This window comes from Castor canadensis, chromosome 4 (assembly GCF_047511655.1).
Source record: "Castor canadensis chromosome 4, mCasCan1.hap1v2, whole genome shotgun sequence".
NCBI lineage: Eukaryota > Metazoa > Chordata > Mammalia > Rodentia > Castoridae > Castor > Castor canadensis.
Window position 1 is genome coordinate 150,965,129 of NC_133389.1, and position 14,017 is coordinate 150,979,145.

At 39.6% G+C, this 14,017-nt stretch overlaps 1 protein-coding gene across 14 annotated transcripts; it reads right to left on the minus strand.

Moving 5' to 3' along the window:
• Positions 1 to 923: 923 nt before the first annotated feature.
• Ppil3 (peptidylprolyl isomerase like 3) lies at positions 924 to 13,382 on the minus strand. Of its 14 annotated transcripts, XM_074071363.1 has the most exons (8): positions 12,932 to 13,110; positions 12,794 to 12,849; positions 12,196 to 12,278; positions 11,587 to 11,661; positions 10,294 to 10,387; positions 9,428 to 9,495; positions 4,807 to 4,925; positions 924 to 1,989 (listed from the first exon to the last, which is right to left on the minus strand). In XM_074071363.1, the coding sequence occupies exons 3-8, from the start codon at positions 12,196 to 12,198 to the stop codon at positions 1,863 to 1,865; spliced, it is 486 nt and encodes a 161-aa protein (XP_073927464.1). In that variant the 5' UTR covers positions 12,199 to 12,278; positions 12,794 to 12,849; positions 12,932 to 13,110; the 3' UTR covers positions 924 to 1,862. The 14 variants fall into 14 exon arrangements, with proteins under 14 accessions (XP_073927464.1, XP_073927469.1, XP_020022461.1 ...); XM_074071368.1 differs by lacking the exons at positions 12,794 to 12,849; positions 12,932 to 13,110 and adding an exon at positions 13,263 to 13,382; XM_020166872.2 differs by lacking the exons at positions 12,794 to 12,849; positions 12,932 to 13,110 and adding an exon at positions 13,185 to 13,382.
• Between the last annotated feature and the right edge of the window lie 635 nt (positions 13,383 to 14,017).

The window sequence follows — 14,017 nt, forward strand, 5'->3', positions numbered from 1 at the left end:
TGGCTTCTTGAGCAGACACTTTAATAACCTCTTAAGAACCAAAATAGTCAACGTATTGGCACCATTAACAAAACTAGAAGAGGCCTGGCCCCAGTGGCTCACTGCTGTAATCCTAGATACGTGGGAGGCAGAGATCAGGAGTATAAAAATTCCAAGCCAACCCAGGCAAACACCCAACCTAAAAAAGGGCTGGCATAGTGGCTCAAGTGGTACAGTACCTGCCTAGTAAACATGAGGCCCTGCATTTAAACCCCAGTAAAAGTAAAAAAAAAAAAACAAAAACACCCAGCTCACCCCCACAAAAAAGACTAGAAGAGTCTAGAATAAAAACAGGGGATTTGCCAATAAATACAAAAACATCCTAACAATCAATAAAGGCCTCTTAAGAATGACCACATACATACACAAACGACATGTTTAAGAAAGAAAGATGAAGTTAAGAAAAGTGCCACACTGACACAAACTCTGATCAAAAGAAGCTATAATCCTAATTCTACAAACCAAAATGATTAAAATTAATATGATGAAATAAAACATGAAGTAATGGTACTAGGCACCTCAATTCAGTGGAAGGTATGAATGATAATAATAGGATAGCCCCAAACATTAATTAAATTAGCCATTGGGAGAAATGAGACAACTGAAGATATGTTTGGTGATCTATACAGTAAGGGGAACATAGTTTTCGATAAAATCAACAGTACAGCCAGGCACGGGTGGCTCATGCCTGTAATCCTAGCTACTCAGTAGGCAAAGATCAGGATGACTGCAATTTGAAGCCAGCCACAGCAAATAGTAACGTGAGACCCTAGATCGAAAAAAACCCATCACGAAAAAGGGCTGACAGAGTAGCTTAAGGTGTAGGCCCTGAATTCAAACCCCAGTACCACAAAAAAAAAAAAAAAACAGTACAACAAAGTAAATGGATTGATTAGTTGGTGACAGACATGAATACATTAGGACAGCAGCTTCTGGTTACTTACTATAGAATACATACCACATGCCAGAAGCTTTACAAACATTTTTCATTTAACACTCATAAACCTCATGAGGAAATATTATTTAGGGATAAAAAAACAAGTAAAGCTGGAAATGTTAACTGTCTACTGTCAGGCATTAAGGAGCATTGTGACACAGATCAGGACTCCACAACAGGTGCTCTTAACCAGTTCGTTGCATTTTCAATGTTTTAAAAGATTAAACTTTAAAAAATGTTCCATGAACAAGTAAGTTGGGAATGTTGAGTGTTTATTGCACTCTAGCATTTGTTAGAGCTTTACCGTAAATCTAAAGACAGAAAAAAAGTAACAGACTGGTTTTTACACCATCTCTTTATCTTGGTTCTCTTCTTCTTTTTTATTTCTTTCTTTATTTTTGGAGTAAGGATCTTGCTATGTAACCCAGGTGGGCCTTGAACTTGTGATCCTCCTGTTTCAGCCTCCTGAGTGCTGAGATCACAGACATACACCACCATACCTGGCTGGTGCTCCTCTTTCTAAGTGCATAAAGTGAATAGTTAGTGAAAAAAATAATACTTCTAGGATATGGATTAGCTATGGTAGCATGTAACTGAAGTGCTCAAAATGCCTGCATTTAATTAAAGATTAGCATTTAAAAATGAATATTTACATGCAACAAAAACAAGGTATTATCTTAAAGAAATACATTGGATAACAGACATAAAGAATATGCTCTAAGAAGGGGGGTAAAAGCTGTTGGGCTCTCCTTGGTCCCAACAACTCGTAGATGATCTTAGCTGTAAACAAGAGGATGACAGTCTCTGAGATAATTACAACTGGCTAACCTACGATGGGTGTGTTCCAGGGAACAGTTTGCCAAGTATCTGTCCAGGTCTTTTACAGCTACTGAGCAAATGGGTTGGCATGAATTGTTATGTCTTTAATGTGTACATCATTAAGAGGCCGATATGTCTTCTCATTTACTGGTAACTTCTCCAATTCATCCAGAGTCTCCAGACCATCTATTACCCTGAAAGAGAAACAATGTAGTATAAGAAAATTTCCTGATTTAAATATAATATCCAAATGCAGAAATTATAGTTTTAAGAGAAAAGTATCATGTTTTATAGATCTCTGAATTCTCTAGTTGAATGTACAACAAAATACTCATCTGATTTTCTGCCACAGACATGGGTTAGCAATTCAGAAATAAAAATGCATTCTTATTGAATGAATGGGTAGGAATATTTCTATCAAACTGCCTAAGATTATATTCTGCAGCATTGATACAGTCACACAGAATAGCTGCAACTGGTTCCACTATAACCAGTCAGTTAAAGGGAAAACAAACTACTCTTAAAACAGTCTGACACTAACTATTCAGATCCATTGGTTAGTCCGTAAGACAGCCCTGCCACTTCAGATGCTAGATGTGATTCCCAAGTGGCAATCTGGACTTCTCATCAACCAACTATAAGTCAGAGGTCTCTCCAACCCTTCCTCTGGTTTGATAATTTACTAGAATGGTTCACACAACTTAGAAGCATACTTTACTTACTATTACAGTTTATTATAAAGAATGTAACTCCAACAGGTGTTGGCGAGGATGCAGGGAAAAAGGAACCCTCTTACACTGTTGATGGGAATGTAAACTAGTACAACCACTCTGGAAAAAAATTTGGAGGCTACTTAAAAAGCTAAACATTGATCTACCATTTGATCCAGCAATACCACTCTTGGGGATATACCCAAAAGACTGTGACACAGGTTACTCCAGAGGCACCTGCACACCCATGTTTATTGCGGCATTATTCACAATAGCCAAGTTATGGAAACAGCCAAGATGCCCCAGCACAGACGAATGGATTAAGAAAATGTGGTATCTATACACAATGGAATTTTATGCAGCCATGAAGAAGAACGAAATGTTATCATTCGCTGGTAAATGGATGGAATTGGAGAACATCATTCTGAGTGAGGTTAGCCTGGCACAAAGACCAGAAATCGTATGTTCTCCCTCATATGTGGACATTAGATCAAGGGCAAACACAACAAAGGGACTGAACTTTGATCACAAGATAAAAGTGAGTGCACACAAGGGAGATATAAGGATAAGTAAGACACCTAAAAAATTAGTTAGCATTTGTTGCCCTCAATGCAGAGAAACTAAAGCAGATACCTTAAAAGCAACTGAGGCCAATAGGAGAAGGGGACCAGGAACTAGAGAAAAGGTTAGATCAAAAAGAATTAACCTAGAAGGTAACACACATGCACAGGAAATTAATGTGCATCAACTCCCTATATAGCTATCCTTATCTCAACTAGCAAAAACCCTTGTTCCTTCCTATTATTGCTTATACTCTCTCTTCAACAAAATTAGAGATAAGGGCAAAATAGTTTCTGCTGGGTATAGAGGGGGTGGGGGGAGAGGGAGGGGGCGGAATGGGTGGTAAGGGAGAGGGTGGTGGCAGGGGGGAGAAATGACCCAAGCATTGTATGCACATATGAATAATTAAAAAAAAAAAGGATGTAACTCAAGAACATTAATGGCAGAGATTCACAGGGCAAGGTACGAGGTAGAGGCACAGACCTTCCATGCTGTTTCCAACTGGGCCATGTTACCAGTACCAACATGTGTTCACCAACCTGGTGAACATACACATAAGCCAATGATTTAAAATCACTGGCCACTGGTGCTTGAACTAAATCTTCAGCTCCTTTCCTCTTCCTGGAGGTCAGGTAGATGGAAAGGTGAGAGAGTAAGAGCTGAAAGTGCCTAATCACTGAGCTTGGTTACTATTTGTTGAATGAACAGATGGATTTACTTATTTCTAAAAGCAACTCTCAGGTATAGTGCTTGCAAAGGATAATATGGCTGAACACCTCCCTAGAACCCATTTTCTCTTTCTTACTCTGACAAGCCTGGTTTTATGAAGGGGAGCAATGTGTCCAGTAGAAAAAACATTTCCTTCTCTCCCTTGTAGGTAAAACATAACTACATTACTAAGTTCTGGGTCTTTTGGGAAAGTTCTTAAAAGGGGGCCTGGTGGCATGGTTCAAGTGGTAGAGCACCTGCCTAGCAAGCCTGAGGCCCTGAGTTCAAACCCCAGTGCCACTAAAAAAATTAAATAAGTAAAGAAAAAGATAAAATACAATGAAATAAAATAAAAAAGGGGCTAACTCAGCTTCCAGGAACTTCTTGTCCTTCCTCATCTTTTCTGCCTGGAACACAAATGTTCTAATGGGAGCTGTGCTGCACATAATATGACCATGAAGTGAAGTTGAAGATGGAAGCTACAAATGGTTGAAAAGCAAGAGGCACCTTGAACACTGATGATATAAAGGAATCATCATGCCAGTCCATCTTCTTTAACCCACTATTTTCAGATCTGTTAGTTGCTGCCAAATACCATTCTTTTTTTTGGTGGTATTAGGGTTTGAACTCAGGACCTCACACCTGCTAGGCAGGTGCTCTACCACTTGTGTCACTTTGCCAGCCCTTTTTTGTATTGGATATTTTCAAGATAGGGTCTCTCAAACTATCGACATAGGCTGGCCTTGAACCGGAGTCCTCCTGATCTCTGCCTCTGGAGTAGCTAGGATTATAGGTATGAGCTACCAGCACAGGCAGATGTGTTACTGTTAATTTACATAACAATTAAAAATAAGGAAAATGATGTTCAGAGGTTATAACTTCCTCAGGGTCACAGGGCTGGTGAGTGGTAGGATTAAACTCCAAGTACATTTGGCTCTTACACTGCTCTTTCCAATATTAGCTTTGCTACCTACTATCATAGCCACACATGTGCATTGACATACCAAAGTAAACCATAACCAGAATACTCACTTTCCAAATACTGTGTATTTCATGTCCAAATGTGGCTGCTTGCCATAGGTGATGAAGAACTGAGACCCATTGGTGTTTGGGCCATTATTAGCCATAGATACGACACCTCTAACATTGTGCTGAAAAACACAGACCAAAGCATCAACCTAACTATGATTTTTAACTGTGTATTCCAAACACAGGCTTGAAATAATACATGCACTCTTTACCTTCCCAATGTTTAAGGGACCAAAAAACATTTAATTAGCTTCTCTGGAAATAGGGATGTAGCTCAGAAGTAGAGCGCTTGCCTAGCATATGAAAGTCCTGGGTTTGAGTCCCTGCACCAGGAAAATATAAAGGTGACTAGCTTCTCTCTGTTAAGATTAATTTAAATGTTCAGTTTCTGTATTATCTGAAAAACTTGCATGTAAATTGTTTACAACTCAAATAATAGTCTACAAATAATTTCATTTTAATTTTGGAGAAATACAGCCATAAACACTGTTGACAATACCAATGTATAATAGAAATAATCCTTACATTTATATTAAGGAATAGTATGCTGGCATGAAATGATCAGTCAACAAAACCAAAATCCCCATAATCTCTTCTCACATACTGGGCTCTCGCTAGTTTCTTTATCTGTAAAACAAGGGAGGTCAGACTATTTCAAGAGTCTATTCAGAATTCAGATGCTTACAAGGGTCACGTAGTTAGTAAATTGACAACTGAATAGAATATAAACACTGGGCAGAGATGGGGTCTTGTCTAATAACATTTAAACATTTTTTTTTGGGTAGGGAGGTTCTGGAGTTTGAACTCATGGCTTCATACTTGCAAAGCAGGTGCTCTACTGCTTGAGCCCACACCTCCAGTCCATTTTGCTCTTGACATTTTAGAGATGAGTTCTGACAAACTCTTCACCCAGGCTGGCCTTGAACTTTGATCTTCCTAATCTCAACCTCCCAAGTAGCAAGGATTCCAGGCAGGAGCCTCTGACGCCCAGCTAAAACATTTTTTTCTTAACTGATGGCCACAGAGAAAGCACCTGTGAGTCTTTCATTCATGTGCAGTCAATTTATAACCCCAAGACTGGAAAATCTAAAGAAAGGTCTTATCTACTCTAATATTATGACACTATTTATAAGGAGCTGGGTCCAGGAATCAAAAGCACCTTACTGCAAAGACTAAAGACATGACTGAACTATGCTATAGGGATGTGCCCAAATTTAAAAAACAAAAATCACACTACAAGTAACTCTACTGATTAGTCTAGCATTAGCTGTTCATCAGGTGCCACTAATTAGACAAGCTATACAGGTACAGCTCCATCAAAATACTAATGCTTTACCTCCCTAAAAGAATACTAGCTGGGTGTGGTAGGGCAAGCCTGTAATTCCAGCACTTGGGAGACTGATAAAGGAGGATCAAGAGTTTGAGGTCAGCCAGGGCTACCCTGTCTCAAAAAAAAAAAAAAAAAAAAAAAAAGAGCTGGGTGCTAGTGGCTCTCATCTGTAATCCTAGCTACTCAGGAGGAAGAGATCAGGAGGATCATTGTTCAAAGCCAGTCCCAGGCAAATAGCTTGAGAGACCCTATCTTGAGAAAATGCATCACAAAAAAGGGCTGGTGGAGTGGCACCAAGTGGTAGAGCACCTGCCTGACAGGCATGAGGTCCTGAGTTCAAACCTCAGTATTGCCAAAAACTTTTTAAAAATGAAATTAACAAATGGCGACTGCCAATCAAATGTAATATTCAATACAAAAACAAAAATACATGTACTGGGCTGGCAGAATAGCTCAAGTGGTAGAGTGCCTGCCTAGCAAGCCTGAAGTCTTGAGTTCAAACCCCAGAACTAAGGAACAAAAAACAAAAAAAAAAATGTATGTATCATTTGCAACTTAATAAAATAAGCAGCCTCTAAAATATTTCCCAGCTTTTTCCCCCAGCTTTAAGAGCTAACATTTATCAAACTGCTGCATATGTTCCTGTCCATCTATTACCTCATCCTCCCTGAAAGGTAAATTTATTCCTGCCTAGAAATGAATTGTTTCCTTTGACTAGTTTCTGAACTCTAGAAAATTGTACACAATTCTAGTCTTCTTTTACACTTAATAATGTTATATTTCTAGGATTCATTCATGTATATCTATTTTTGTGGATTTTTATTTCACTATTGAATATACTAAAATGTATCCATTCTATAATCAATAGACATGTGAGTTGTTTCTAGAACTTCGCTGTTACAAATAGTGCATTAGTATAACTTCTGCACTTCTCTTGGTACAAGCATACAAGAGTTTCTCTTGGGTAAACACCTAGGAATGGTCTTGCTAGGTCAGAGTATATGTGGACACTCAAGAGCTATTCTCAACTCTGGTGTGCAAGATAAGGGTTCTTAACCCTAGCTGCAAAGGAATCACTGAGAACCTTAAAATGTAGTCAAACTGTTAGCCAGTCCTATCAGACAGCTCTATTTTTAGAGGGGTAAGGCCTTAATCTTTTATACTTTTAAACTTCCACAGGCTGTCACAGCTGATCACTGGCTTTCAACTGGTATATAGAAGCAGTCATTAAGTAAAGTATAAAAACTGTTTAGCTTCCAATTCAAGACAAGGTCAACTTTTGAAAAAAAATTTCACTACTCAACACCAACTGTTCTAACAAAACAATATATATTTTCATACAACTGAAAATCAAAAAAAAAGAACGTTTTTACTCTCATCAGCTAAACAGTGCAATGAAAAATTTCCTAATTTTTATGGATATAGTTTAATGTAACTGAAATACTATATACTAAACTGTATACTCTGATTGAGGAGAATTTATTACTCTTTCCCCCCCATGTGTATGGTCTTGGGGATTGAACTCAGGTCAAGTGGTTGCTAGGGAAGCACATGCCTTCAGTCCTTTTGCTTTTAGTTTGTTTTTCAGATACGGTGTTGCACTAACTTTGCTCAGACTGACCTCAAACTGCAATCTTTCTTTCTCTGAAGGTGTTCACAACCATGTCTGGCCTGTTGATATATTTTTGGTGGGACGAGGGTTTGAATTCAGGGTCTTATACTCCCAAACACTGTACAACTTGAGCCATACCTCTAGTCCATTTTGCAGTGGTTATTTTGGAGATGGAGTTTTCAAGAACTATTTGCCCAGGCTGGCCTCAAACCATGATCATCCCAATACTAGCCTCCTAAGTAAATAAGATTACAGGGGTTAGTCACTAGTGCCTGGCTCTGTTTTTGCGATTTTTTTAAAGACAGGGTCTAGGTCACTTTTGGCAGGGCTAGTCTTAGCAGTTTCCTCTTGTCTCTGTCTCCCAAGTAGCTGGGATTACAGATGAGAACCACCATGCCTGGCTTTTTATCTTTATTTTCTTAAAAAACATTTTAATTAGCATATATTAGCTACATTTATCTTCATTTTCTAAACACTAAAGTTACCAAAGTTTGAAAGTCCAAACAATAAATTGTTAACTGAAGAAGTGAAAGAATCTTTTAGGATTGGCAAGCACTAGTTTTTCTTCCTTCCCCCCTGCCTGCTTTTTTTTTTTTGGGTGGTACTAGGATTTGAACTGAAGACCTTGTGGTTGCTAGGCAGGTGCTCTACCATGTGAACCATGCCCCCAGCCCTTTTGTGTTTTACCTTTTTTTTAGGTAGGGTCTTGCGATTTTGCCTGAGGCAGGCATCAGACTACAATTCTCCTACCTACAGCTTCTAGCGTGGCTGGAACTCAGCTTGTGATTGAGATGAAGTCTTACAACTTTTTTTGCCCTGGCTGGCCTTGAACCACAATCCTCTGGATCTGTGCCTCCCAAGTAGCTGGGCTTACAGGCTAGTTTTTCAGTTTTAGAAAAATAACTGATTCTCTTAATTTTTTGAGACAGGGTTTCGCCATGGAACCCAGGCTGGCCTTGAGTTTACTATGAACCCCTGATTGGCCGCAACCTTGTGATCCTCCTGCTTCAGACTCCTGAGTGCTAAGATTACAGACACATACTACTACAGCCAGCTTTAGTAACTGCTTCTTGTTAAGTCCTGAGCCTATGGAGTTTTCTTGGGAAGTTATTTTTGTCTGTGTGTGTGTGCTAGGGTTTGAACTCAGGACTTCACACTTGCACACTTGTTAGGCAGGCACTCTACTACTTGAGTCACGCCTCCACCCCAGTAAATGATTCTTTATATGCATTTCTAGACAAGATCTACCACAAGTATTAAGTTAATAGAGGAATGTTCAAAATCTAGTAAGAGATCCCAAAAGTTGGGAATTAATAATATATTGCCAATAGGAGGTAGTCCTTCCGTCCTCACCTCTCAAAGAAGGCCAGTGATTCTGTCATTCAACATGAACTTTAGGTAAGACATTAAGCCCCTCTGGCATATTACTAAGCATTTCAGGTTAAGACTTAAAGATGAACTCACTAGTATCAATATCCAGGTGCCAATGAGACACCAGTACGTATATCAGGTTAGAACTGCCATTTATATTGTCTCCCTGATATCATTTTTTGAGTGCAAAAACACTATGAAAAAGTATAATCATTTAGTAGTGATGTGAACTTGTGTTACTAAAACATTCATTGAAGTTTCCAAGTATAATCAGACATGAGAAAATAAAATTCTGAAGCCCTGGGATATACCTTAAGATATTCACTGTATTCATCCTCAAACTTCTTGCCCCAGATACTGTTACCTCCTCTTCCAGTACCTGTAGTATAAGACAAGCAAATCAAAAGAAGAATCTAATTAAAGTTGAAAAATGGTCCAATTTCTAAAACTTAAGGGTACCTAATGCAGTTCAAACCACAACTATTTGTTTTTTTATTTTCTGGTTACGGAGTTTGAACTCAGGTGCTCATGCATGCTAGGCTCTACCACTTGAACCACTTTACCAGCCCTTTTTTGTGCGGGGTATTTTTGAGATAGGGTCTCATGAACTATTATTTACCTGGGCTGGCTTCAAACCACGATTCTACTGATATTTGGCTCCTGAGTAGCTAGAATTACAGGCATGACCCACCTGTGCCCAGCTGATTATTTACTTAATTTATTGTAGGCTAGAGCCATGACTCAAACAGTAGAGAGCCTACCTTGTAAATCTGAAGCCCTGAGCTCAAATTTGTTTACAATAAACAAACAAATAAATAAAGTATAGTAGTTCTGGGAGGTCAAACCTAGGGCTTCATGCAAGTGCTGTACTACTGAGCTATATCCTCAACCCAGGCATAACTCTTTAAATACAAATATGGCCTCTGGTACCTGACCAAATTTAATTATAAAAATTGAAAAATAAAATATCTTCACAAAAAAGGAAAACCCTCCTTATTAATATTGCTTACATTTTATGGGTAGGTGCTAATAGCTTCCTACCCATAAAATAGTTTTTCTTGCTATTGTATGGTAGACTTGTTATAAAGACCCTACATGCTTTTTTTTTTCAATGCTTTTACCCTCTTCATTCATACTATGCTTCAAACTTCATTATTTTAGTTAATGGAAAACTTACCGGTTGGATCTCCTGTCTGAACCATGAAACCCTTGATATTTCTATGAAATATACAGCCATTGTAGTAATTACTGGCACAAAGAGCCAAGAAGTTCTAAAGAGAGTAAAAATGGTAACTGAGAAATGAGAAGGCAGAAACACACTTAAGATAATGAAACAAACATACTTACTGAGCACTACAGCAATATTTTATTCTTTGATTCAACTGGGTTTGAACTCAGGGTTTCATGCTTGTAAAGCAGGCCACTCTACTGCTTGAGCCTTATCTCTAGTCCATTTTGCTCTGGTTATTTTTTGGAGTTCGGGGTCTAGCAAACTATTTGCCTGGGCTGGCATCCTCCCAAGTAGCTAGGATTGTAGGCGTGAGCCACAATATGAAATGCCTGGCAGCCACACATTAAATATGACTTTCAGGCATTATTTTAGATAATGCCACTTCCCTGCTTTGATAGCGTCCTTCTGCTCTTAGAATAAAATACAAAGTCTTCAGCAGAGCCTAACAAGCCCCATTTGACCATGGCCCCCTCTATATCTCACATGATAATGATCCCTTCTCTCTTGCTTACTATGTTGACCTTATTAGCATTTAAACAATTCATCCAAAGAGGGGAGGTTTTCCTAGCTTGGGACATTTGTAGCAGTTATTTCCATACCTGGAATGTCCTTTTTATATCTCTTTCATGGAGATGCTTTCAACTGTCTGTATTCAGTTTAAGTATTACTTTTTGGGGTAGGTCTAGTCTCACCTTCTTTTAAGTAGCTACTTTTCTGTTATCCTCTATCTCAACACTTTCTATCCTTCTAAGTATTACCATCTTTCAGAATTTATTTGATTTTCTGTTCCTGCCTATTTTCCCAGCTAGAATACTAGTGGTAAAAAACAAGGAATATCTCTTGCTCCTCGCTCTTCCCCACACCCTGGCAAGATAGCCTTTCACAAACAATTAAGTGAATAAATATGTACAGCTGACTCTTCTTTTTCTATCCTTGTCATTTCACCAGATGAAATACTTACATAACAGTTCTCTTATCTAATATCCTAATGATTACATTTTCTGTAGAAATGAGCCAAAGAAGATACTGGACACTCTATAGTTACAGGAAATATATCTACCTTCTCTTTGATCCACCTTTGACATCAGGAAAGGTAGAAATTAGACCTGAAATTATGATAACTAGTTTTGCCTGACAATGGTTTTACAGACTGGTTGTTTTTTAAATTTGATGATTCAATTTCAAAATGGTTATTGTGTAACATTAATTGATTTTTAATCTGTAACTGCTGGTACTCACCTCACATGTTTTAGGTGTCCTCTCACAAAATATTTCTATTTTAATATCACCTACATCTGTGTGCAGTGTCACAGACTAAAAAGGAAAGAGAATATGATAACAAATGTGATTTCTTTCAGGTACTGTGTTACTTCTCTGACTGGATATTCAAAATGACAGTCTGACTAAAGACAAAATACTTCACTGTCTGTCACTGTATCTAAAGGCCAGAAAGTTTTTGGTCTTGTTGGAGAAAGCATTCAAGGACAAAGAGGAGACATAAGCAGGAGCAATTTTATTAATAAAAAGCAAAATGACAGCCAGGCACCTATGGCTCACACCTATAATCCTAGGTACTTGAGAGGCAGACATCAAGAGGATTGTGGTTTGAAGTCAGCCTAGGCAAATAGTTTATGAGACCCTATCTCAAAAATACTCAACACAAAAATGACTGGAGGAGTGGCTCAAGTGGCAGAGTGCTTGCCTATCAAGTGTGAGTCCCTCAGTTCAAACCTCTATACTGTTACAAAAAAAAAAAAACCTCACTTTGTGGTAATGCCAAGAGTCTCGTTTAGCCAGGCTCGGTGGCTCACATCTGTATCTAGCAATTTAAAAGAATTCTACACTTACCATTGTTCTTCTTGATGGTTTCAGGAATACTATTTAAATTCTCAGAGCTTTACAGAGAGAAGTTTGAAAATAAGTTTCTATTCCTGAAAGAAAAAAGGATTAACTCATTTTACCTGTCCTCGTCTTTACTTTTTATCTAAAAGAAAAAGCCTCCAATAGCATCCTTCGCGTAATAAAAAGTTTGATTTGAGGGCTGGTGGAGTGGCTCAAGCGGTAAGGGCGCCTGCCTAGCCAGCGTGAGGCCCTGAGCTGAAACCCCAGCTCTGCAAAAACAACAACAAAGAAAAAGTCTGATTGTAGAAGTGATGAGATTCTACCTAACTCAAGCCTTCCCAGCCTCCTACTCCGCCCTCACTTTTCTTCAAGCCCCTCTTTAAAAGCCCAGCGCCCCGACCATCCTGTAAGCATCGGGTGGCCGCTTCACTGGGAACGCCGACACGTGAACATCTGTACTGGCTAGTGCCCGCACGTCCAAATTTCTTCAGAGGTCAGGTCTTCCTGACCCAACAACCCTGTTCAAGACTGCTTTAAACCTAGGACCCACCCCATTTCCTTTCCCCACTGCTCTGAAAATCACTATACTACATACTTTCCTTACTTATTTTTACGTTCCAGCAACACCCTCGGCGACTAGAATGTTCAGTATCCCAAGAACTGAAACAGCGATAACACAGAAATCAGCAAACACCAAATAAGTGAACGAAAGACTAAATAATGTTACTACACCGTTACCAACTTCATTTACACAGCCGCTGCACATTTATTGGTTCGAAATTGTAGTTTCTTTGGAGCACCGGAAGTCGGGTGCGGGACCCATTACAGAGAACACTTCTCACTTCCTCCTCTCCGTTTCCCTTCTCTCCTATAGCTGACCCAAACGACCAGAACTAGGGGGACAATTATCAGTTATCCTCCACCCCTAGAAATCTAGCAGTTAAAGGGAGATCTGTTAATAATTACACTAGGACAAGAACTGTAACCCGTACTACCTGGGCAACCTCAGGCAGTGCTGTGGAGTCGGATATAAAATGAGCAGGACCACTTCCGCCCATTCTCCCGCCACCAACCTATTTCCTCCACGCCCGGAAGTGACGCGCGAGGGTTTCCGGGACTGGTGAGTAGTGGGCGATTTAAAGACCCGTGAGGGTGGTGGTGCCTTTTAAAAAGTCGCAGGTTCTGGTCTGGGCCAGCCACGATTGTCGTGAGGAGGAGGCGGTGCTACAGAGAAAGGGCAGAAAAGGAGATTGGAGCAGAAAACTGCCCTGCCGCAGGGGCTTGCTGGCTGTGCACCTGGCTCTTCACTTTCCTCGGAATGGCCTCAGGTGGCGCTGAAATGAAAGTAGACAGATGAAACGTAGAGCACATTACAAGTTGTAAAGAGAGCCCTATTGCTATCACTTAACCATACCAAACATTACTATAGGCTAGGGATCGTTTCCTGCTTTATGTTTGTCTCGCGACATTATGAGCTGGGCATTATTTCCGCTCTTGAGGGGCGGCAACTTTAGCTGTTAGGTAATTTGCCCGAGGTTACGTTCCTGGGCTATGGGCTTCAGTCTGGCTTGAGTCCGTGCTCTAAAACTGCCATGCTCTGCACCCTCTCCTTGTTGTTAACTGTGCCCGCAAGTTACGAAGTCTCCTAACTTCCTAATCTGTCATACGGGGTGCTCTAGTATGTTACTTCCAAGGACTGTTTTCGGTTGCAACTCTAGGTAACTCCACCAGGGCTTCCTCTGTCCAAGTTCCACATTTAGAATACTCTGGAGAGTGGCGTCGGGATCTGGAATTGGAGAGTAGGAGTTCTATCAAGACCTCAGTGATT

Bases quoted from the DNA above. Each gene is read 5' to 3' on its own strand.
- Ppil3 (XM_074071368.1), bottom strand. The intron at 10,388-11,586 runs GTGAGTACCAGC...TACTCTCTTTAG, and splicing joins GGACACCTAAAACATGTGAG to AACTTCTTGGCTCTTTGTGC. The intron at 1,990-4,806 runs GTGAGTATTCTG...TTTCTCTTTCAG, and splicing joins AAATACACAGTATTTGGAAA to GGTAATAGATGGTCTGGAGA.